This window comes from Anolis sagrei, chromosome 5 (genome assembly GCF_037176765.1).
Source record: "Anolis sagrei isolate rAnoSag1 chromosome 5, rAnoSag1.mat, whole genome shotgun sequence".
Classification (NCBI taxonomy): domain Eukaryota; kingdom Metazoa; phylum Chordata; class Lepidosauria; order Squamata; family Dactyloidae; genus Anolis; species Anolis sagrei.
The window spans coordinates 193,834,319-193,859,603 of NC_090025.1; the positions used below are offsets into that span (position 1 = coordinate 193,834,319).

A 25,285-nucleotide genomic window follows, 5' to 3' on the forward strand; every position below is an offset into this window, starting at 1 on the left:
ACTCTCTGCCCCGGAGAGTGGTGGAGGCTCCTTCTTTGGAAGCTTTTAAACAGGGGCTGGATGGCCATCTGTCAGGGGTGATTTGAATGCAATATTCCTGCTTCTTGGCAGAATGGGGTTGGACTGGATGGCCCAGGAGGTCTCTACCAACTCTTTGATTCTATGATTCTATGAGTCAACGAACTACAACTCCCATGAGGCCAATGTGCATTCATCCCACAGGGAGGAGGACAGCACCTTAAACAAACCCCAGAAAAACTACAACTCCCTTCCACAGTGCAGATGTGCTGTCCTCCGAGCCCAAGTGCAGCTTCCTCCTCCTCCTCCTCCTCCTCTTTGGAAAGCGAAAGCAAAAGTGCTGCAAATCCCAGCAATGGCGAGGTGGGTGTTGCAGCTCCGGGAGGAAGGTTAGCCCGCGACAGACGCGGGATCGTTCCCCATGGCTTGGACCCCTTGGATGCTTCTCCTGGGGGTGCTCATGGGCTGGGGCGCCTTCCTCCCCGCTTCCCCTTCGGAGATCATGGAAGGTGAGCGGGTCACATTGTGTCCACCTTTTCGCCTTGAGTTGTGAATTGTTACAGGCAGAAAGGCGGTCCTCAGCGCGCCTGCGCGGTACTCTTCCTGGACAGCCGGCCTGGGCCAACTTGGGCCCTCTCTCTAGGTGTTTTGGACTTCAACTCCCACCATTGTTGTAGGTTTTTTCGGGCTATATGGCCATGTGCCAGAGGCATTCTCTCCTGACGTTTCGCCTGCATCTATGGCAAGCATCCTCAGAGGTAGTGAGATCTGCTGGAACTGGGAAAAAAAGGATTTATATATCTGTGGAATGACCAGGGTGGGACAAAGGACTCTTGTCTGCTGGAGCTAGGTGTGAATGTTTCAACTGACCACCTTGATTAGCATATAATGGCCTGACAGTGCCTGGAGCAATCTTTTGTTGAGAGGTCATTCCACAGATATATTCTGTTTGGGTTGTTGTAGGTTTTTTCAGGCTAGATGGCCATGGTCTAGAGGCATTTTCTCCTGACATTTCGCCTGCATCTATGGCGAGCATCCTCAGAGGTAGTGAGGTCTGTTGGAAGTAGGAAAAAGGGTTTATATATCTGTGGAATGACCAGGGTGAGACAAAGGACTCTTGTCTGCTGGAGCTAGGTGGGAATGTTTCAACTGACCACCTTGATTAGCATATAATGGCCTGGCAGTGCCTAGCGCAATCTTTTGTTGATATTAGATGTCCTTGTTTGTCCTTGGTGTCTTGGTGGTGGGTCCATAGGTGGATGTGAAGCCTCTTCAAATTCCGCAGCACTGCTGATCACAGCTGACCTCAGGCTTTATATATCTGTGGAATGACCAGGGAGGGACAAAGGACTCTTGTCTGCTGGAGCTAGGTGTGAATGTTTCAACTGACCACCTTGATTAGCATATAATGGCCTGGCAGTGCCTAGAGCAAACTTTTGTTGATATTAGATGTCCTTGTTTGTCCTTGGTGTCTTGGTGGTGGGTCCATAGGTGGATGTGAAGCCTCTTCGAATTCCGCAGCACTGCTGATCACAGCTGACCTCAGGCTTTATATATCTGTGGAATGACCAGGGAGGGACAAAGGACTCTTGTCTGCTGGAGCTAGGTGTGAATGTTTCAACTGACCACCTTGATTAGCATATAATGCCTGACAGTGCCTAGAGCAAACTTTTGTTGATATTAGATGTCCTTGTTTGTCCTTGGTGTCTTGGTGGTGGGTCCATAGGTGGATGTGAAGCCTCTTCGAATTCCGCAGCACTGCTGATCACAGCTGACCTCAGGGTGTATATATCTGTGGAATGACAAGGGAGGGACAAAGGACTCTTGTCTGCTGGAGCTAGGTGTGAATGTTTCAACTGACCACCTTGATTAGCATATAATGCCTGACAGTGCCTAGAGCAAACTTTTGTTGATATTAGATGTCCTTGTTTGTCCTTGGTGTCTTGGTGGTGGGTCCATAGGTGGATGTGAAGCCTCTTCGAATTCCGCAGCACTGCTGATCACAGCTGACCTCAGGCTTTATATATCTGTGGAATGACCAGGGAGGGACAAAGGACTCTTGTCTGCTGGAGCTAGGTGTGAATGTTTCAACTGACCACCTTGATTAGCATATAATGCCTGACAGTGCCTAGAGCAAACTTTTGTTGATATTAGATGTCCTTGTTTGTCCTTGGTGTCTTGGTGGTGGGTCCATAGGTGGATGTGAAGCCTCTTCGAATTCCGCAGCACTGCTGATCACAGCTGACCTCAGGCTTTATATATCTGTGGAATGACCAGGGAGGGACAAAGGACTCTTGTCTGCTGGAGCTAGGTGGGAATGTTTCAACTGACCACCTTGATTAGCATATAATGCCTGACAGTGCCTAGAGCAAACTTTTGTTGATATTAGATGTCCTTGTTTGTCCTTGGTGTCTTGGTGGTGGGTCCATAGGTGGATGTGAAGCCTCTTCGAATTCCGCAGCACTGCTGATCACAGCTGACCTCAGGCTTTATATATCTGTGGAATGACCAGGGAGGGACAAAGGACTCTTGTCTGCTGGAGCTAGGTGTGAATGTTCCAACTGACCACCTTGATTAGCATATAATGCCTGACAGTGCCTAGAGCAAACTTTTGTTGATATTAGATGTCCTTGTTTGTCCTTGGTGTCTTGGTGGTGGGTCCATAGGTGGACGTGAAGCCTCTTCGAATTCCGCAGCACTGCAGATCACAGCTGACCTCAGGGTTTATATATCTGTGGAATGACCAGGGTGGGACAAAGGACTCTTGTCTGCTGGAGCTAGGTGTGAATGTTTCAACTGACCACCTTGATTAGCATATAATGGCCTGGCAGTGCCTGGAGCAAACTTTTGTTGATATTAGATGTCCTTGTTTGTCCTTGGTGTCTTGGTGGTGGGTCCATAGGTGGATGTGAAGCCTCTTCGAATTCCGCAGCACTGCTGGTCACAGCTGACCTCCAGGTAGAGCGCTCGAGGGCCAGGGCTTCCCAGTTCTCTCTGAGTGTCTATGCCACCGTTTTTAAGGTTGGCTTTAAGCCCGTCTTTAAAACTCTTTTCCTGTCCACCAACATTACACTTCCCAAAAGCTTTCATGGCCGGAATCACTGGGTTGACCAGTGTGGGAGAAAGGACTCTTGTCTGCTGGAGTTAGGTGTGAATGTTTCAACTGACCACGTTGATTAGCATTTGATTGCCTGGCAGTGCCTGGAGCAAACTTTGTTGAGATTAGATGTGCCTGGTTGTTTCCTCTCTGTTGTTTTGCTGTTGTAATTTTAGAGTTTTTGAATACTGGAAGCCAGATTTTGTTCATTTTCATGGTTTCCTCTTTTCTGTTGAAATTGTCCTCATGCTTGTGGATTTCAATGGCTTCTCTGTGTAGTCAGACATGGTGGTTGTGCGAGTGGTCCAGCATTTCTGTGTTCTCAGATAATCTGCTGTGTCCAGGTTGGTTCATTGGATGCTCTGCTATGGCTGACTTCTCTGGTTGAAGGAGTCTAAAGTGCCTTTCATGTTCTTTGATTTATGTTTGGGCAATGCTTCTGCATTTGGTGGTCCCTCTGTAGACTTGTCCCCAGCTGCATGGTCCACGATAGACTCCTGCAGAGGTGAGAGGATCCCTCTTGTCCTTTGCTGAACGTAGCATTTGTTGGATTTTCTTGGTGGGTCTGTAGATAGTTTGTATGTTGTGTTTCCTCATCAGCTTCCCTATGCGCTCAGTGGTTCCCTTGATGTATGGCAGGAACACTTTTCCTCTGGGTGGATCTTCATCTTGACTCTCGTGGCTTCTTCTCGGTTGTCTTGCAGCTCTTCTGATGTCTGAGGTGGAGTCTCCATTGGCCTGGAGAGCCCAGTTGAGGTGGTTCAGTTCGTCTTGGAGGAGGTGGGGAACATGGCCATATAGCCTGAAAAAATATACAACAGCCCTATTTCTGTATATATTTGTGTATATGTGTATATATATGTGTGTTTGTGTATATATGTGGTTTTGTACACACGTTGTAATGTATTTTTTGGGTTTTTTTTTTTTTTTGGCTTTTTAAGTCTCTTTGGATGCCTTTTTCAGTGTTTTTATGAGTGGTGGTCACTCGTTGGCCTGACAGATTATTTATTTATTTATTTATTTATCGTGTCATCAGCAACCATTGTATTACAATTCTAACAGAGCAAAACAAACACACAGATTAAAAAGAAAAAGGAAAGAAAAAGGAAAAAAACACACAGATTTTGCAAATTTGGTATTTGGTTAAATGTCCTTTGACCAGTATCTGGCCACTTGGAGTGCCTCTGGGGTTGCCGCAAGAAGGTCCTCCATTGTGCATGTGGCAGGGCTCAGGGTGCATTGCAGCAGTTGGTCAGTGGTTTGCTCTTCTCCGCACTCGCATGCCGAGGATTCCACCCTGTAGCCCCATTTCTGAAGGTTGGCTCTGCATCTCGTGGTGCCAGAGCGCAGTCTGTTCAGCGCCTTCCAAGTTGCCCAGTCTTCTGTCTGCCCAGGGGGGAGTCTCTCATCTGGTATCACCCACGGATTGAGGTGTTGGGTTTGGGCCTGCCACTTTTGGACTCTCGCTTGCTGGGGTGTTCCAGCGAGTGTCTCTGTAGATCTAAGAAAACGATGTCTTGATTTAAGTCGTTGACATGCTGGCTGATACCCAAACAGGGGATGAGCTGGAGATGTCTCTGCCTTGGTCCTTTCACTATTGGCTGCTACTTCCCAGCGGATGTCAGGTGGTGCAATACCGGCTAAGCAGTGTAATTTCTCCAGTGGTGTGGGGCGCAGGCACCCCGTGACAATGCGGCATGTCTCATTAAGAGCCACATCCACTGTTTTAGTGTGGTGAGATGTGTTCCACACTGGGCATGCATACTCAGCAGCAGAGTAGCACAGCGCAAGGGCAGATGTCTTCACTGTGCCTGACAGATGTATTGTGTCCAAATTTGGTGTTAATTTGTCCAGTGGTGTTTGAGTTAATCCCACAAACTAACATTACTTTTTTATTTATATAGATCATAAGCAAACCGAGGATACAGTTGTAATGTACTTTAAAAAAAACACAGAGTTTAAAAACTTGGCCTTATACTAAATGTCCTTTGACCAGTAGCTGGCCACTTGGAGTGCCTCTGGTGTAGCTATGAGAAGGTCCTCCATGGTGCATGTGGCAGGGCTCAGGTTGTACTGCAGTAAGTGGTCTGTGGTTTGCTCTTCTCCACACTCACATGTTGTGGACTCCACTTTGTGGCCCCATTTCTTAAGGTTGGTTCTGCATCTTGTGGTGCCAGAGCGCAGTCTGTTCAGTTCATTCCAATTTGTGCAGTATTCTGTGTGCCCAGAGGGGGGTGTTTCACATCTGGTCTCAGCCACTGATTGAGCTTCTAGGTTTTAGCCTGCCACTTTTGGACTCTGGCTTGCTGAGGTGTTCCTGCAAGTATCTCTGTAGATCTTAGAAAACTATTTCTTCATTTAAAGTGTTGGCATACTGATTGATATCAACAGATGCTGTGGAATAATACATGGGTCTATTTTTTCCATACTCCAAGAAGCAATAAAAAGATTAGATAAAATTATTATTATTATTATTATTATTATTATTATTACTATTATTTTACTGACACAAAAGCACAGCATGTCACAGCAAACGAGAACGATATGCTGGATTTCTTATCACAAAATCACAAGTCGAACACTTCCCAAGTGTCTAGGACTGTGTGATATATTTCCGAATGATGCGCGCAGATCCAAGTCAGGTGGCCTTTTGCAGTTGACAGATTGTGATTTTGTTGATGTTTATTGTTTCCAAATGTTGGCTGAGATCTTTTGGCACGGCACCCAGTGCGCCCATTCCCACTGGGACCACCTGGACTGGTTTATGCCATCAGAGCCTTTGCAGTACGATTTTGAGGTCTTGATAGCAGCTGAGTTTCTCCTGTTGTTTTTCCTCAATGCGACCATCACCCGGAATGGCGACATCAATAATCCAGACTTTTTTCTTTTCCACAATTGTGATGTCTGGCGTGTTGTGTTCCAAAACTTTATCAGTCTGGATTCCAAAGTCCCACAGTATTTTTGCATGTTCATTTTCCATGATCTTTGCAGGTTTATGATCCCACCAATTCTTTACTGCTGGCAGGTGGTCCTTGTGACATAAGTTCCAGTGAATCATCTGAGTCACAGAGTTGTGTCTTTGTTTGTAGTCCATCTGTGCGATTTTCTTGCAGCAGCTGAGGAGATGGTCCATGGTTTCATCAGCTTCCTTGCACAGTCTGCATTTTGGGTCATCCGCTGATTTTTCAATCCTGGCCTTAATGGCATTGGTTCTGATGGCTTGCTCCTGGGCTCCAAGAATCAGGCCTTCTTCTGTCTCCTTCTTCAGGCTTCCATTCGTGAGCCATCACCAGGTCTTTTCCTTGTCAACTTTTCCTTCAATCTTCTCAAGAAACTGTTAATGTAAGGCTTTGTTGTGTCAGCTCTCAGCTCTGGTTTGGAGTGCAGTTTTCTTGTACTGACTCTTTGTCTGCTGTGCTTTGAGAAGTTTCCGATTATTATCAATTAAAGCACGTTCTTGGCTTTCCTTGACATATTCTGCCAGGGCATTGTGTTTTCCTTCTTTGACTGCTTGTTTGACTTGTAAGAGTCCGCTGCCCCCAGACTTTCTAGGCAGATAGAGCCGGTCAACATCACTGCGAGGATGTAATGAATTATGAATGGTCATGAGTTTTCTTGTTTTTCTGTCCAAATTGTCCAGTTCTGCCTGCCTCCACTTTATGATGCCAGCAGTATATCTTATGACAGGTATGGCCCAGGTGTTTATGGCCTTGATGGTGTTGCCTCCATTGAGCTTGCTTTTGAGAATTTTTCTGACTCTTTGAACATATTCTTGGCTGACCACAGTTTTCACATGTTCGTTTGATGTCGTCCAGTTGTAGTATGCCCAGATATTTATAGGCCTCTGGCTGGTGACACTTGATTGTTTGGCCATTGGGCATATTTATGCCCTCACTTTCAATGATTTTTCCCTTCTTCAGTGCCACTGTCGAGCATTTGTTCCTGCAAGTATCTCCGTAGATCTTAAAAAACTATTTCTTCACTTAAAGTGTTGACGTGTTGGTTGATATCAACAGATGCTGTGGAATGATACATGGGTCTATTTTTCCCATACTCCAAGAATCAATTTATTTCTCATGTCAGGGCAGCCAGTCAAATATATTACATTTCTAACAGAACAAAGCAAACAAACAAACAGAGAAAATACAAAATGTGTGAGTCTGGTAGTTGATTAAATGTCCTTTGACCAGTCTCTGGCCACTTGGAGTGCTTCTGGTATTGCTGCAAGAAGGTCCTCCCTTGTGCATGTGGCAGGGCTCAGGGTGCATTGCAGCAGGTGGTCTGTAGTTTGCCCTTCTCCACACTCGCATGTCGTGGATTCCACTTTGTAGCCTCATTTCTTCAGGTTGGCTCTGCATCTCGTGGTGCCAGAGCGCAGTCTGTTCAGCATCTTCCAAGTCGCCCAGTCCTCTGTTTGCCCAGGAGGGAGTCTCTCATTTGGTATCAGCCATTGGTTGAGGTTCTGGGTTTGAGCCTGCCACTTTTGGACTCTCGCTTGCTGAGGTGTTCCAGCGAGTGTCTCTGTAGATCTTAGAAAACTATGTCTGGATTTAAGTCGTTGACGTGCTGGCTGATACCCAAACAGGGGATGAGCTGGAGATGTCTCTGCCTTGGTCCTTTCACTATTGGCTGCTACTTCCCGGCGGATGTCAGGTGGTGCGATACCGGCTAGAGAGTGTAATTTCTCCAGTGCTGAAGGGTGCAGACACCCCGTGATAATGCGGCATGTCTCATTAAGAGCCACATCCACTGTTTTAGCATAGTGAGATGTGTTCCACACTGGGCATGTGTACTCAGCAGCGGAGTAGCACAGCGCAAGGGCAGATAAATAAAATACTGAACCTAGTACAACAAACATTAGACTGAGGAGTACTTTACTTACTTTTACTTAGGTGATCCCTTGTTGTCTGAGTAGGATTGTCTTCTAAAATTGGTGTCCTGGCAGTGGGTACATAAGTGACTGTGGAGCCCTATTCTTGATCTACATGTTCTCCCACAGTGAGGGCATTGGTTTCCAGGTGGAAGGCGGCCCCGGTCGGGGTTGGCTTGATACACCTTCCTCTTTGCACGTTTCACTGTCAGTGTTGTCCATCAGTGTCCGTATGTTCCAGGTTCCAAAGTTCATTTTTCTTTTTTGGCCGCAGAATGGTTTATTTATCGTGTCATCAGCAACCATACCATTGTATTACAATTCTAACAGAGCAAAACAAACACACAGATTAAAAAGAAAAAAGAAAAAAAAGAAAAGAGTCTTCTGTGTGCCCATGAGGGAGTCTCTCATCTGGTATCACCCATGGATTGAGGTTCTGTGTTTGAGTCTGCCACTTTTGGACTCTCGCTTGCTGAGGTGTTCCAGCGAGTGTCTCTGTAGATCTTAGAATACTATGTCTGGATTTAAGTCGTTGACGTGCTGGATGATACCCAAACAGGGGATGAGCTGGAGATGTCTCTGCCTTGGTCCTTTCACTATTGGCTGCTACTTCCCGGCGGATGTCAGGTGGTGCGATACCGGCTAAGCAGTGTAATTTCTCCAGTGGTGTGGGGCGCAGACATCCCATGATAATGCGGCATGTCTCATTAAGAGCCACATCCACAGTTTTAGCGTGGTGAGATGTGTTCCACACCAGGCATGCATACTCAGCAGCGGAGTAGCACAGCGCAAGGGCAGATGTCTTCACTGTGTCTGGTTGTGATCCCCAGGTTGTGCCAGTCAGCTTTCGTATGATATTGTTTCTGGCACCCACTAAAAAGACTAGATAAATTATTATTATTATTATTATTATTATTATTATTATTATGTATTTATACCCTGCTTTTCTCTCTTGATCAAGACCCAAAGGGGATTTTTAATGCTTAAAATGATACAGTTGAAAACTAAAAAACATTTTGACAATAGAATTAAACCACAGTGATTAAAATAATCTGACAGTTTTGCTTTAAAGGAAAGAAAAAAAATTGTACACTCTTTCCAAAACAAAACAAAAATCCTTATTTTTTAAAGATTTGAGTAGTAAATAATCTCTGACCATGTAGCAAACCAACAGGGGATCGAAAGGAATTATGATGCATTTTTGGCCCTTATTTCCAAGGATGTTGGCTCAGAGAAAAGAAGCAAGCTCTGTCTGTGTTTAGTTGTCCCCTTCTCTGGATGAGACATCAACCCATTTTGGACCTCTCTATCATTGCGTTTGTTCCTAGGAGCCAAGGGGAATAGTCTATCCCAGTGTCCCTTAGCTGCCAAAGACCAAAGGAAACACACATCTGGTCTGCAAGTATTTGGAAAACAATGCACACAGAGTGCAGAACTGATTAGGCTATGAGTTTAGAGTTTGGACCCATATCAAGATGTGGTTTCTTCCAGCGAGTCGAATGCAGTTGAGCGGAGCTTTAGTCTCTCTTCTGTGTGATTTAATATGTATTTTATAGAAATACTAGCCATCCCCTGCCACGCGTTGCTGTGGCCCAGTCTGGTGATCTGGAAAGTAATGAGAAGGTGTTGGTTTCTAATATATGTAATTTCATTCTGCTTGTGGGTAAACAGTATTTCTTGGTGTTTCTTTGTCAGAGTTGCTGTAGAGATGGTCTGGTTGCCTATTCTGGAGCATGCAACATATAATTGTCCTTTTTTAGGAGTCCCTTTCAAATCTATGATTCTATATCTGTGTGTGTGTGAATCATATATGTCTGTCTATATCTATGACTGGATGGCTCTTTGTCAGGAGGGCTTTGATTACATTTTCTTGCCCTGGTGAAGAGAGTTGGACTGGATGGCCTTAAGTATTTTATGCTGGTCATGGGGGTTCTGAGTGGGAAATAAGTCCCATTTCTGTCGTTTGTGGGTTTCAGAATGCTCTTTAATTGTAATGAACTATAAATCCCAGTAACTACAACTCCCAAATGTCAAGGTCTATTTCCTCCAAACTCCATCTGTGTTCATATTTAGGCATATGGAATTTTTGTGTCAAGTTTGGTCCAGATCCATCATTGTTTGAGTCCACAGTGCTCTCTGGATGTAGGTGAACTACAACTCCCAAACTCAAGCTCAATGCCCACCAAACCCTTCCAGCGTGTTCTGTTGGTCATGGAAGTCCTGTATGCCATGTTTGGTTGAATTCCATCATTGGTGGAGTTCAGAATGCTCTTTGATTGTAGGTGAACTATAAATCCCAGCAACTACAACTCCCAAATGTCAAGGTCTATTTCCCTTAAACTCCATCTGTGTTCATATTTGGGCATATGGAATATTCTTGCCAAGTTTGGTCCAGATCCATCATTGTTTGAGTCCACAGTGCTCTCTGGATGTAGGTGAACTACAACTCCAAAACTCAAGGTCAACTCCCAAACTTAAGGTCAATGCCCACCAAATTCTTCCAGTGTTCTCTATTTGTCATTGGAGTTCTGTGTGCCAAGTTTGTTTCAATTCCATCATTGGTGGAGTTCAGAATGCTCTTTGATTGTAGGTGAACTCTAAATCCCAGCAACTACAATTCCCAAATGACAAAATCAATTTTTTGAGTGATGGTCACTCCTTCGGTTAGTAGGTGTCTTGTGGCCAAATTTGGTGGCAATTTGTCCAGTGGTTTTTGAGTTGTATAGATGTCTCAATACGTATCTTCTATAGAAATACATTTTAATATGTGCATTTATTGAATCTTTGCAATGTTTATGTGTTTAAGCTATGCTCAAACCCACGCCCCAAGCCACAAGACTCTCCTCCTGGGCCCAATCCTGTTCAGTATCTTGATTCATGACTTAGATGAAGGGTTAGAAGGCAGGATCATCAAGTTTGCAGATGGGACCAAATTGGGAGGCAGAGCCAAGACTCCAGAAGACAGGTTGTTGTTCATTCGTTCAGTCGTCTCCGACTCTTCGTGACCTCATGGACCAGCCCACGCCAGAGCTCCCTGTCGGCCGTCACCACCCCCAGCTCCTTCAAGGTCAGTCCAGTCACTTCAAGGATGCCATCCATCCATCTTGCCCTTGGTCGGCCCCTCTTCCTTTTGCCTTCCACTTTCCCCAGCATAATTGTCTTCTCTAGGCTTTCCTGTCTCCTCATGATGTGGCCAAAGTATTTCAACTTTGTCTCTCGTCTCCTTCCCTCCAATGAGCAGTCGGGCTTTCTTTCCTGGAGGATGGACTGGCTGGATCTTCTCGCAGTCCAAGGCACTCTCAGCACTTTCCTCCAACACCACAGCTCAAAAGCGCCTCTCTTCCTTCGCTCAGCCTTCCCTCAGGTCCATCTCTCACATCCGTAGGTGACTACAGGGAAGACCATGGCTTTGAGTAGGCAATGGATCTTTGTTGCCAGTCTGATGTCTCTACTCTTGACTATTTTATCGAGACTGGACATTGCTCTCCTCCCAAGAAGGAAGCGTCTTCTGATTTCCTGGCTACAGTCTGCATCTGCACTCATCTTTGTGCCTAGAAATACAAACCCTGTCACAGCCTCCACGTTTTCTCCCTCTATTTCCCAGTTGTCAATCATTCTTGTTGCCATAATCTTGGTTTCTTTGACGTTTAGCTGCAACCCGGCTTTTGCGCTTTCTTCTTTCACCTTGATTAGAAGGCTCCTCAGCTCCTCCTCGCTTTCGGCCATCAGAGTGGTGTCATCTGCATATCTGAGGTTGTTAATGTTTCTTCCACCAATCTTAACCCCAGCTTTGCATTCCTCCAGCCCCGCACATCCTCGCATGATGTGTTCTGCATACAAGTTAATAAGGGTGGGTGAGAGTCTGCAGCCTTGCCGTACGCCTTTCCCAATCTTGAACCAGTCTCCTGTTCCGTGCTCAGTTCTGACTGTTGCTACTTGGTCCTTGTACAGATTCCTCAGGAGAGAGGGAAGGGGGCTTGGGATGCCCATCCCACCAAGAACTTGCCACAATTTATGATGATCCACACAGTCAAAGGCTTTAGAATAGTCAATGAAGCAGAAGTAGATGTTTTTCTGAAACTCCCTGCTTTTCTCCATTATCCAGCGGATATTGGCAATCTGGTCTCTGGTTCCTCTGCCTTTTCTAAACCCAGCTTGAACATCTGGCAACTCTCGCTCCATGTCTTGCTGAAGTCTTCCTTGCAGGATCTTGAGCATTACCTTACTGGCATGAGAAATAAGGGCCAGCTCCAGAAGACAGGAGCAGAATTCAAAATAATCTTCACAGATGAGAGAAACGATGGGCCAAAACTAACACAAGGAAGTTCCACAGGGACAAATGCAAGATACTCCACTTAGGCAGAAAAAAGGAAATGCAAAAAGACAGAATGGGGGACGATGCCTTGCTTGAGATCAGTCTGTGTGGAAAAAATCTTGTCCTCGTGGGAAGGAAGGTGATAATGAGCCAGCAATGTCATGCGGTGGCAATAAAAGCCAATGGGATTTTGGCCTGCATCAATAGGAGTCCAATGCCTAGATCCAGGGAAGTCATGCTACCCATGCTTTATACCATGCTGATTTTCTTGTATGTATTTTCCTGAATTTGGTGGATAATTAAGTCCTGTTGTTTCGCTTCAGGGAAATGTGGTGCTCCTAACGTGCTGAAAAACGCACGTATCGCTGAAGGCAGCAGCTCTGAGAAGCTGCGCTACTCCTGCGTGAAGAACTACAAACGGAAAGCGGGCACCTCCAACCTCATTCTCTGCAAGCTGGATAGCAACACCAAAAAGTACCAGTGGACCAAAGCCAACTTGACCTGTATTCGTAAGTATCCCTTGCCCCGTGCTCCACATTAGAGCTTTGGGTATCCACTTCTCCTTTGAGAACCTGCTTTAAGAATTGGGATTAACAGTAACCGTTATTCGGTTATCTTGATGGAGGTTGCTACTCCATTGGCCTCACAGGCGCCTGTTGTTCAGCAACTGCTCCATCCATGGTGATGGATAGCACATTGCATTCCCAGGCAGATTTTGCAAACATTACCTCCCTAGAATCCCCTATTTATTTGTCGTGTCAGGGCAACCAGTCGATTGTATTACATTTCTATAAGAACAAAACAAACAAATAAACAGAAAAAACACAGAATTTGCAAGCTTGGTAGTTGATTAAATGTCCTTTGACCAGTAACTGGCCCCTTGGAGTGCCTCTGGTGTTGCCGCAAGAAGGTCCTTCATCGTGTATGTGGCAGGGCTCAGGGTGCATCGCAGCAGGTGGTCAGTGGTTTGCTCTTCTCCACACTCGCATGTCGTGGACTCCACTTTGTGGCCCCATTTCTTCAGGTTGGCTCTGCATCTCGTGGTGCCAGAGCACAGTCTGTTCAGTGCCTTCCAAGTTGCCGAGTCTTCTGTGTGCCCAGGAGGGCGTTTCTCAGGTTTTAGCCTGCCACTTTTGGACTCTTGCTTGCTGAGGTGTTCCTGCAAGTATCTCTGTAGATCTTAGAAAACTATTTCTTCATTTAAAGAGTTGGTGTACTGGTTGATATCAACAGATGCTGTGGAATAATACATGGGTGTATTTTTTCCATACTCCAATAATGGATAAAAAGCCTTCCAAGTCGCCCAGTCTTGAGTCTCTCATTTGGTGTCAGCCATTGGTTGAGGTTCTGGGTTTGAGCCTGCCACTTTTGGACTCTCACTTGCTGAGGTGTTCCAGCAAGTGTTTCTATAGATCTTAGAAAACTATGCCTTGATTTAAGTTGTTGACGTGCTGGCTGATACCCAAACAGGGGATGAGCTGGAGATGTCTCCGCCTTGGTCCTTTCACTATTGGTTGCTACTTCCTGGCGGATGTCAGGTGGTGCAATACCGGCTAAGCAGTGCAATTTCTCCAGAATCCCCTAAACCAGTGTTTGTCAACCTGGGGGTCGGGACCCCTGGGGGGTCGTGAGGGGGTGCCAGAGGGGTCACCAAATTCCATCAGAAAACACAGTATTTTCTGTTGGTCATAGGGGTTCTGTGTGGGAAGTTTGGCTCAATTCTATCATTGGTGAGGTTCAGAATGCTCTTTGATTGTAGGTGAACTATAAATCCCAGTAACAAAACTCCCAAATGCCAAGGTCTATTTTCCCCAAACTCCACCAGTCTTCACATTTGAGCATATGGAGTATTCGTGCCAAGTTTGGTCCAGATTCATCATTGCTTGAGTCCATAGAGCTCTCTGGATGTAGGTGAACTACACCTCCAAAACTCAAGGTCAATGCCCACCAAACACTTCCAGTATTTTCTGTTGGTCATGGGAGTCCTGTGTGCCAAGTTTGGTTCAATTCCATCATTGGTGGAGTTCAGAATTCTGTTTGATTTTAAGTCAACTATACATCCCAGCAACTACAACTCCCACAAGACAAAATCAATCCCCGTTCCCAACCCCACCAGTACTCAAATTTGGGCATATTGGGTCTTTGTGCCAAAACAGAAGCAAAATTACAGTTATGAAGTAGCAACAAAAATTATTTTATGGTTGGGGGACACCACAACATGAGGAACTGTATTAAGGGGTCCCAGCATCAGGAAGGTTGAGAACCACTGCCCTAAGCTATAATGGGCCTGACTGTGCTATCTTGGGGATATTGGGACTTGTAATCCACGAAGTTAACTTTTCCAGTCTCTGTGCCATTTGATCACCTTTTCCAAATTAGAAAAGTCAATATTGCTGTCATGCTGAACCCAATGTATGTTCTTCACTTTTAAAAAAAAATGATTTTGTCATTTGGGAGTTGTAGTTGCTGGGATTTATAGTTCACCTACAATCAAAGAGCATTCTGAACCCCACCAATGATGGAATTGGACCAAACTTGGCATACAGTTCTCCCATGACCAACAGAAAATACTGGAAGGGTTTGGTGGGCAGTGTCCTTTGGTTTTAGAGTTGTAGTTCACCTACATCTAGAGAGCACTGTGGACTCAAACAATGATGGATCTGGACCAAACTCTACTTGAATACTCAATATGCCCAAATGTGAACACTGGTGGAGTTTGAGAAAAATAGAATCTTGATATTTGGGAGTTGTAGTTGCTGGGATTTGTAGTTCATCTACAATCACAGAGCATTCTGAACCCCACCAATGATACAACTGGGCCAAAACTCCTACACAGAACCCCCATGACTACCAGAGTGGGTCACAGCAAGGCGTGGCAGGGGACGGCTAGTACAATATAAAAAATACAAAACCATTCAAGCCTTAAAACATTGTCATGAGCGTCTCATATCTCATAATTATCCTGGGCCTGACTGTTCTATCTTGGGGATATTGGGACTTGTAGTCCACAAAGTTAACTTTTCCAATCTCTGTGCCATTTTATCACCTTTTCCAAATTAGAAAAGTCAGTAGTGTTGTCGTTCTGAACTTTGGTATGAAATTACCATTCCTATGAGATGTCTACTTACCAGGTAACCCTCTTTCTCTCTTCTTCTCTCTTCCTCCATCCTGTATCCATCTGTCCATCTCGTTTCCGCATTTCCTTCAAAGGAGACCCATCGTTGCCTTCTTCAACAACCCCAATGTCCAGGGAAGGTAAGCTTGTTTGGGCTTTTGTTGGGGAATTGGGGAATGGCACCAAACTTAGATACAGTAGAGTCTCGTTTATCCAACCTTCTCTCATCCAACGTTCTCTATTATCCAATGCAGTCTGCCTCCTACCCAAATCCACAACTGTTTCAATACATAGCGATGTTTTGGTGCTAAATTCGTAAATACAGTAATTATTACATAACGTTACTGTGTATTGAACTGCTCTTTCTATCGCTTTGGTGTAAAACATGATGTTTTGGTACCTAATTTGTAAAACCATAACAAAATTTGACGTTTAATGGGCTTTTCCTTAATTATCCAACATTTTTGCTTATCCAACGTTTTGCCGGCCCGTTTATGTTGGATAAGCGAGACTCTACTGTATTACGAATTTGAGAATTCCTTGATATGTATTTCTGATCATAGAATCATAGAATCAAAGAGTTGGAAGAGACCTCATGGGCCATCCAGTCCAACCCCATTCTGCCAAGAAGCAGGAATATTGCATTCAAAACACCCCTGACAGATGGCCATCCAGCCTCTGTGTAAAAGCTTCCAAAGAAGGAGCCTCCACCACACTCAGGGGGCAGAGAGTTCCACTGCTGAACAGTTCTCACAGTCAGGAAGTTCTTCCTCATGTTCAGATGGAATCTCCTTTCTTGTAGTTTGATCCAAGATACAGTCAGTTTGTCCCCCCCACCCCACCCCAAAAAAAAGCATTTTGGGGGGACCATTTCCCCAATGGGTTTTGGGACTGCCATTTTCTCCCTCCGGAGATTTACTGGATGAAAAAATATTTCTAGCATAAGCATAACTACAATCTAGTTCAGGTTACATTTGGTCCAAAGGGCACAAAACTAAGTTCGTTCCGTGAGTATTAAAGCCCAGCTCATGCCAAAATTGGTGGTTGGGAAATTCTCCTTGAAATTGTCCTTCCTCTCTATTGGAAAGTTTACAAACTTTGGGGTGAGCCATTTGCAACCCTCCAGAAGTTTTGGAATACAGTTCCCATCAGCTTTTGTCATGTATAACAGATATTGGAGGTCATACCCAAGAAGATCTGAAGGGCCCCATGTTGTCGAATCCTACAGAGCTTTGCACTGGATCTGCTAGGATTCTTTCTCAATATTTCCTGAAGATTTTGGAGGGGTTCAACATTTCGCATGCAGTTATATTAGGCTCTACTTCTCATCGGCACAGTGGACATGGGCTGGGGATGATGGGAACTGTGATTTATTCTGTCTAGAAGGTGAACAGTTGAGGAAAACTTATTTAAAGCTTGGAACAGTAGGAGCAAGAGTTTCGTGTAGTCCTTCTATTATCGTCGAAGGCTTTCATGCCCGGAATCACTGGGTTGTTGTAGGTTTTTTTCGGACTATATGGCCATGGTCTAGAGGCATTCTCTCCTGACGTTTTGCCTGCATCTATGGCAAGCATCCTCAGAAGTAGTGAGGTCTGTTGGAAGTAGGAAAAAGGGTTTATATATCTGTGGAATGACCAGGGTGAGACAAAGGACTCTTGTCTGGTGGAGCTAGGTGTGAATGTTTCAACTGACCACCTTGATTAGCATATAATGGCCTGGCAGTGCCTGGAGCAAACCTTTTTTGAGAGAATTATCCAGAGAAGTCAGCCATAGCAGGGCACCTGATGAACCAACCTGGACACAGCATATTATTTGAGAACACAGAAATGCTGGACTATTCTAACAACCACCATGTCAGACTACACAGAGAAGCCATTGAAATCCACAAGCTTGTGGACAATTTCAACAGAAAGGAGGAAACCATCAAAATGAACAAAATCTGGCTCCCAGTATTAAAAAACTCTAAAATTACAACAGCACAACAACAGAGAGGAAACAAACAAGGACATCTAATCACCTCTCAACAAACATTTGTTCTAGGCACTGTCAGGCCATTATATGCTAATCAAGGTGATCAGTTGAAACATTCACACCTAGCCCCAATAGACAAGAGTTCTTTGTCCCACCCTGGTCATTCCACAGATATATAAACCCTTTTTCCTAGTCCCAACAGACCTCACTAACTCTGAGGATGCTTGCCATAGATGCAGGTGAAACGTCAGGAGAGAATGCCTCTAGACCATGGCCATATAGCCTGAAAAACCTACAACAACCCTTCTATTATTGATTTTCTCAGAATATCTGTCCTGAGAAGACCTTCTGTCCACATTTGGAGATAAGGGTCCCTTTCATAGCATTGTCCAGATGTGGTCCTGATGTTTGGGCTGATGGGACAATGGCCACCCAACCCCAAGTTAGCCCCCCATCCTGCAGAGGTGGCCCTTGCAAGCAAGGAGGTTAGGCAGCAAACAAATATGTTCTTGGATCCACCTAATCATAGAATCCAAGAGTTGGAAGAGACCTCATGGGCCATCCAGTCCAACCCCATTCTGCCAAGAAGCAGGAATATTGCATTCAAATCACCCCTGACAGATGGCCATCCAGCCCCTGTTTAAAAGCTTCCAAAGAAGGTGCCTCCACCACACTCCGGGGCAGAGAGTTCCACTGCTGAACGGCTCTCATGCTTTGCCTTCACCATGGAAATTTTCCATCCTCATTTCATGAGTCTTTCCTGAAGTGTCTTTATTTATGTGTTGGGTTCAGCCAATTTGAAGGACCTTATCACCCAATAGAAGCCTAATTGAAGCTGAGATCTTCCACCAGTTTCTCCAACTTCTTTGGTGGGAAGAAGGGAGACAGGGCCTTCTTGGTGGCTGCTCCCAGATTTCTGAACTTCCCCTCCATTGCCTTAGCAGGTCAAAACTTTCTTGTGCTGTACCACACTGTTACTCTAATGCTCTTGTTCCACTTTAACTGGCATGGCAACCATTGGTAGCATTCTGGAATTTGTAGTCTAGGAAGGACCAGGAGCTCTCTGGCTGAAGTAAAAGAAAATGAGAATAGGACTTTGTTTCTTGGGCAGAGGCTTTGCTAATATGCCTACAGAGCAGGGCATTGGTATTTGCTGGAGTTTGGTTCCAGGACCTCTTTGGATGCCCAAATCCATAGATGCCCGGGTCCTATTGTTATATACAATGGTATAGTAAAATGGTGTCTCTTACATGAAATGATGAAATCAAGGTTTACTTTTTGGAATTTTAAAGATAATATTTCCAAGCTATGGATGCTTGAATCCATGTTTGCAGAATCTGCGGACACAGAGGAACAGCAGTAATTTAAAAATGGGGCTTTATCAACAGCTGGAATTGAATTCAGAAGCAAATAAGCAGTGAATTTCTTGTAAAAATAACCAGTCTAGCTGTGGGTCCCAGATTATCTTCAAGGGCTGCCCTGCAAATAACTCATTACAGTAGTCCAGCTTGCCTAAGACTCTTACCCGTATTGTAGAAGCCACGACTTCCACACTGGCGGCTCCCAAGACGACTGCTGCCTCAACACTGGAGACGGGTAGCCCACCGCCAGATAAACCCACCACCACCATGGTGCCACGATCCACCGTAGGGCTTCGCCAAGTCACCTCTCCTGGTCCCGTCACCCAGAGCAGCACCTGGCCCCAAGAGACCACCACCACATCTCCGGCTTTGCAGGCCATGACTTCCAAGACCCTTAAGGCAGGAAACAGATCCACAGCTGCGCCATCAGAGACAAGCACTCCGTGGAAACTTACAGGTTGGTCCCTGATGGGCTGAAACAGACACTCACCCACTAACCCCAGCTAACCCTAGTTGTCTTTCGTCATGTCTTCGTCCGTGTCTCCACTAGATTCCAGCCATAATAATCATCATCATCATCATCATCATCATCCGGCGATCCGGTGCTCAATTGGTAACCAATGCAGCTGAAGTAAGATTGGGGTGATGTGGCATCTCATCGAATTCCCGCAAGAAGCTGAGCAGCTGCATTTTGTACCAACTTGAGTTTCCGGATCACCGACAGAGGAAGGCCAATGTAGAGAGCGTTACAGTAGTCAAGTCTTGAGATGACCATAGACTGGATCACGGTAGCTAGATCGTCCCTGGACAGGGAGGGGGCCAGCCGTCTAGCCTGCCGCAGGTGAAAGAAGGTGGTTCTGATCACGGTGGAGACCTGGGCCTCCATCATCAGCAGAGGGTCCAAAAGGACTCCCAGACTCTTTACCAATTTGTAGTTTCACGGGGTCTTTAGCCTTGTCTTGTTGCTGGTGCCTCCCCAAAGTGCAACTCCAAAGATTCCATAGAATCCTAGAGTTGGAAGAGACCTCATGGGCCATCCAGTCCAACCCCATTCTGCCAAGAAGCAGGAATATTGCATTCAAATCACCCCTGACAGATGGCCATCCAGCCTCTGTTTAAAAGCTTCCAAAGAAGGAGCCTCCACCACACTCTGGGGCAGAGAGTTCCACTGCTGAACAGCTCTCACAGTCAGGAAGTTCTTCCTCATGTTCAGATGGAATCTCCTTTCTTGTAGTTTGAAGCCATTGTTCCGCGTCCTAGTCTCCAGGGAAGCAGAAGACAAGCTTGCTCCCTCCTCCCTGTAACTTCCTCTCACATATTTATACCTGGCCCTCATCATATCTCCTCTCAGCCTTCTCTTCTTCAGGCTAAACATGCCCAGCTCTTTAAGCCGCTCCTCATAGGGCTTGTTCTCCAGACCCTTGATCATTTTAGTCGCCCTCCTCTGGACACATTCCAACTTCTTCAATTGTGGGGCCCAGAATTGGACACAATATTGGACATTGAGCCACGACAGTTCAGAGTTGTACCAAACTGCATTAACTCTACAGTGTAGATGAGAACCCTAAGTTTCCAATCAAGTCCATTCTTACTCGAGCAGCTATGAAAACAATGTTAGCTCTGTTTAATGCATAACTGAGTTATCTAGCTGTTTTAATATGTAAACGGGTTACGAGAACGGTATGCTACTTTTAAAAAATCAATAGCGTAGGAATCCTGTATGAATTGTGTTTCGTTTTGGCCTTTCTGGTTTGTTATTTGTAATACCCATCAAAAGGGCCATTCTACAATGCCATATAATCCAGATTATCGATTTTGAACTGGATGATATGGCAATGTAAACTCATATAATCCTGTTCGAAGCAGATCATGTGGATTATCTACTTTGATAATCTGGATTATATGGCAGTATATAAGGGGCCTAAATTACAGCTCAGCAGTAATATATTGTATATGGAATTGTTTAGTTTTTAGTTTTATATATCTAAAATAGTTTAATGTATTGTCGAAGGCTTTCATGGCCGGAATCACTGGGTTGTTGTAGGTTTTTCCGGGATATATGGCCATGTTCTAGAGGCATTTTCTCCTGACGTTTCGCCTGCCATAGATGCAGGCGAAACGTCAGGAGAAAATGCCTCTAGAACATGGACATATAGCCCGGAAAAACCTACAACAACCCACTAAAATAGTTAACTTGTATGTTTTACTTGGAGGGAAGGTGGTTCTTGAATAACAAACTGCATTATATGGGTCTACACTGTCCATATAATGCAGCTTCAAACTACAGTTTCCAAGCTTCCATAGCACTGAGCCATGGCAGTTCAAGTGGTGTCAAACTGTGTTAATTCTACAGTGTAGATGTAGCTGAAAAACAGTTGAGTGGCATGTCCAAGTACCAACATTTGTGCTCCGCAACAAGATGTGCAGTTCTTTAAAATAGTATGTTGTAAACGAGTTGGAGCATTTATACTTGCGAAATAATAGATAAAAGACCTCACTACCTCTGAGGATGCTTGCCATAGATGCAGGCGAAACGTCAGGAGAAAATGCCTCTAGAACATGGCCATATAGCCCGAAAAAACCCCACAAGAACCTATTGATTCCAGCCATGAAAGCCTTCGACAATACAGATAAAAGATTATTATATATAATGGTGTAGTAAAATGGTGTCTCTTATATAAAATGTTGAAATCAAGGCTTAGTTTTTGGAAATTTAAAGATAATATTTTCAAGCTATGGTTGCAGAAACCATGGACAGAGAGGACCAGTTGTAATTTAAAAGCGGGGCTTTATCAACACCTGGAATGGAGTTCAAATGCAAATAGGGCAGTAGATTTGTTGTAATAAGAACCCTATTCAGTTATGAATCTGTTCAACTGTGGGTCCCAGATTGTTTTCAAGGGCCGCCCTACAAATAACCCATTACAGTAGTCCAGCTTGCCTAAGACTTTTACCCATATTGTAGAAGCCACGACTTCCACAATGGCAGCTCCCAAGACAACTGCTGCCACAACGCTGGAGACGGGCAGCCCACCGCCAGATAAGCCCACCACCACCATGGTGCCACGATCCACTGTAGGGCTTGAGCAAGTCACCACTCCTGGTCCCATCACCCAGAGCAGCACCCGGCCCAAAGACACCACCACGTCTACGGTCTTGCAGGTCAGGACTTCTGAGACCGTTAAGGCAGGAAAGAGATCCACAACTGCGCCATCAGAGACAAGCGCTCCATGGAAACTAACAGGTTGGTCTCTGATGGGCTGAAACCGACACTCACCCACTAACCCCAGCTAAACCCCAGCTGTCTTTTGTCATGTCTCTGTCCATGTCTCCACTAGACTCCAGCCTTTACATTTATATCCCATCTCAAAGGGGGCTTTCTTCCTCCTTCCTGAAGAGAAGTGACCAGCCCTAGACCTTTCCAAAATACTCAGAATAAGGTTCTTCTATTCTACTTACATTGAGACAGAATATTAGGTGCTTTACAGAGAAAGAAGGTAAACACACTACATTGGTTACACAAGCAGCGGGGTTATTACGTTTCCCTCCACATTCACACACATACATACATTACCATCCCTTCTTCCCGTTCCTGGAAAAGAAAACCAAACGCAGGCCAGATTGCATTCCCAGCAAATCTGCCATTCTGCAATGCACCTTCTTTCTCTGTCCCTTGGAGAAAGCGGCAGGTGATCAGACTCTTCCTGTCTGCCACACTTTTGGATAGTAAAAAGGTCTCTTATAGAGCATATTTCTTGCTATTGTAATAATAATAATAAGTTTGTAAATGATTGGCAGGTTGTTTTGCAGCTAAAACTTGCTTATTCCATCAGCAAGTTTTCCTTCTTAAGAAAGAAGCATTGTGTTTGCTTCTTTAACTTAAAGAATGGTTATGTAAACATGTTGTTTTCCACCACAGAGTTAATAATTGTTTCTGGTCAGCAGTTCAGCAGTTTAGTAGTTTTTCTTTCATCAGCCTTTTGCAGTTTTCCACAATGTATTAATAACTAGCCATCCCCTGCCACGCATTGCCGTGACCCTCATGGGGGTTCTGTGTGGGAGGTTTGGCCCAATTCTATCGTTGGTTGGGTTCAGAATGCTTTTCGATTGTAGATGAACTATAAATCCCAGCAACTACAACTCCCAAATGTCAAGACTCTATTTTCCCCAAACTCCACCAGTGTTCACATTTGGGCATCTTGAGTATTCGTGTAGAGTTTGGTCCAGATCCATCATTGTTTGAGTCCACAGTGCTCTCTGGATGTAGGCGAACTACAACTCCAAAACCAAAGGACACTGCCCACTAAACCCTTCCAGTATTTTTTGTTGGTCATGGGAGAACTGTGTGCCAAGTTTGGTCCAGTTCCATCGTTGGTGGGGTTCAGAATGCTCTTTGATTGTAGGTGAACTATAAATCCCAGCAACTACAACTCCCAAATGACAAAATCAATTTTTTGAGTGAAGGACATACATTGGGTTGTTAGGTGTCTAGTGGACAAATTTGGTGTCAATTCGTCCAGTGGTTTTTGAGTTCTGTTAATCCCACAAACGAACATTACATTTTTATTTATATCGATAATTTGGTGGAATCTGTAGTTTCACAAGGTCTTTAGTTTTGTCTTGTAAAAGTTGCTGGTGCCTCTCCAAACTGCAACTCCAAGGATTCCATAGCATTGAGCCATGACAGTGATGCCAAACTGCAGTAACTCTACAGTGTGGATGAACCCTAAGTTTTCAATCAAGTCCATTCTTACTCGAGCAGCTATGAAACAATGTTATCTATGTTATGTAACGGAGTTATCTATCTGTTTTAATATGTAAACAGATTACTGAGAATGGTATGCTTTCAAAAAATCAATAGCTCAGGAATTCAGTATGAGTTGCGTTTTGTTCTGGCCTGTTGTGTTATTTGTAATAGCCACTAAAGACCATTCTACACTGCCCTATAATCCAGATTATCAAAGCATATAATCCACATTATCTGCTTTGAACTGAGTCTATACTGCCATATAATCCAGTTCAAAGTTGATAATCAGGGTGTTAAATGGCAGTGTAGTAGGGCCCTAAGATATAGCTCAGCAGTAATATGTCTAGTGGTTTACTTTTTAGTTTTATATATCTAAAAAATTAGTTGTGTGTTTTATTTAGAGGGAGGGGTACTTGAATAACAAACTGTATTATATGGATCTACACTGCCCATATAATGCAGTTTCAAACTATAGCTTCCAAGCTTCCATAGCATTGAGCCATGGCAGTTCAAGTGGTGTCAAACTACATTAATTCTACAGTGTAGACGTAGCTGGAAAACAGGTGGCGAATCTATGCTCTGCAACAAGATGTGCACTTCTTTAAAATAGTATGTTGTGGACAAGTTGGAACATTAATACTTGTGAAATGAAAGGTAAAAGACATACTGCAATAAATAACACTTAATATTTTGTGTTTTTAATAGATTCTCCTTCAATCAGGATTGGGATTCCTTTACTAGGTAAGGAATTAGTATGTGTTTATTCGTTGCAGAAATAAGAATGTTTCACTTTTTGTGATTACAGTTCCCAGGATTCATAGGTCCATTTGTACAGCAATACTGTTAGCTTCCTTCCTTAAACATCCTTCTTTCTCTTTCTGTTTCATTCTCTGGTTTCCTCCTTTATCTCATTAAACATTATTAAACACAATATTTCTGCACTTCTCTTTATTTGTAAACTTTCCACTGCCTGTAGTTTCCATGCAATTTTAAACTCCCAGTTTAAGTTATCAAATGCTTTTTCTGCATCTATGAACACTAGTGCTGCTTTTCTTTCATTATGTTTATCTGGGTATTCAATCTCTATATGTTTTAATACATGGTCTTATGTTTTATCTATGTTTTTAACTGAGTTGTAGCCCCACCATTGTCTTCATCTTCTTTTTCTTCCTTCTTTATGTCATCTTAGCCCGTCCAGAAGTAGGAAGCAGAGACAGATAGCTTTTGTGTCATAAATGCCTATTCACTTTTAATGATTTCTTTTTTCTTTTATTAGCAGTGCTGTTTGTCATACTGTTAGCCTTCCTATTGTGGTGGCTCTATTTCCGGAAGCAAAGGTGAGTTCTTATCTTGTTGCACCTTATCATAATAATAGAAGAAACAGCTTAAATATGAGTCAAACCATTGATTATTATTATTATTTGATCAGGATCAGGCGGTCTGGTGCCTTTCACTTCTTTTTGGACTGCAACTCCCATTTTCTCCAACTATTGGCCACATGAGTGGAGCTGATGGGAGTTGTATCCAAACCATTTGGAGAGTAATGAGAGCCAATGTATGCTGGTGAGCAGAATTTTTAAGAGGTCAAAACTCTCTCTTAAATGTGGTGAATTGAGCCACTGGCCTTTTATATGCAAATAAAATGCCACAATTGGTGAAATATATGTCCTAAGTGTTCAGGACTTTGCATGGATACATAAAACCATGCAGAGTGATGAACCCTATTGAGATGAAGGACATCCAACCCAAGAATACCATAGACCTTGAAAATGCCCTTTGAGAGGACATATT

The 25,285-nt window shown here is 44.2% G+C and overlaps 3 protein-coding genes across 3 annotated transcripts in view; 2 read left to right on the top strand and 1 right to left on the bottom strand.

Annotated features, from left to right (window-relative positions):
- TSGA13 (testis specific 13) overlaps positions 1 to 8,243 on the bottom strand; it is a 37,476-nt gene extending 29,233 nt beyond the window's left edge. The window contains exon 1 of the mRNA XM_067469358.1: positions 7,998 to 8,243. The gene's annotated coding sequence lies outside the window, so the exon portion shown is untranslated. The remainder of the gene's footprint in view (positions 1 to 7,997) is intronic.
- IL15RA (interleukin 15 receptor subunit alpha) lies at positions 434 to 18,207 on the top strand. The gene is made up of 4 exons (XM_067468518.1): positions 434 to 527; positions 12,624 to 12,809; positions 15,511 to 15,612; positions 18,179 to 18,207. The coding sequence occupies exons 1-4, from the start codon at positions 440 to 442 to the stop codon at positions 18,205 to 18,207; spliced, it is 405 nt and encodes a 134-aa protein (XP_067324619.1). The 5' UTR covers positions 434 to 439.
- Positions 2,902 to 25,285, top strand: part of ANKRD16 (ankyrin repeat domain 16) — a 112,988-nt gene continuing 90,604 nt past the window's right edge. Inside the window, exon 1 of the mRNA XM_067469356.1 lies at positions 2,902 to 2,976. The gene's annotated coding sequence lies outside the window, so the exon portion shown is untranslated. The remainder of the gene's footprint in view (positions 2,977 to 25,285) is intronic.

Coding starts and splice junctions, on each gene's coding strand:
- IL15RA (XM_067468518.1), top strand. CDS start 440: ATGGCTTGGACCCCTTGGATGCTTCTCCTGGGGGTGCTCATGGGCTGG. Junction 12,810..15,510: donor AGCCAACTTGACCTGTATTC/GTAAGTATCCCT, acceptor TTTCCTTCAAAG/GAGACCCATCGTTGCCTTCT. Junction 15,613..18,178: donor TGGCACCAAACTTAGATACA/GTAGAGTCTCGT, acceptor TGTTGGGTTCAG/CCAATTTGAAGGACCTTATC.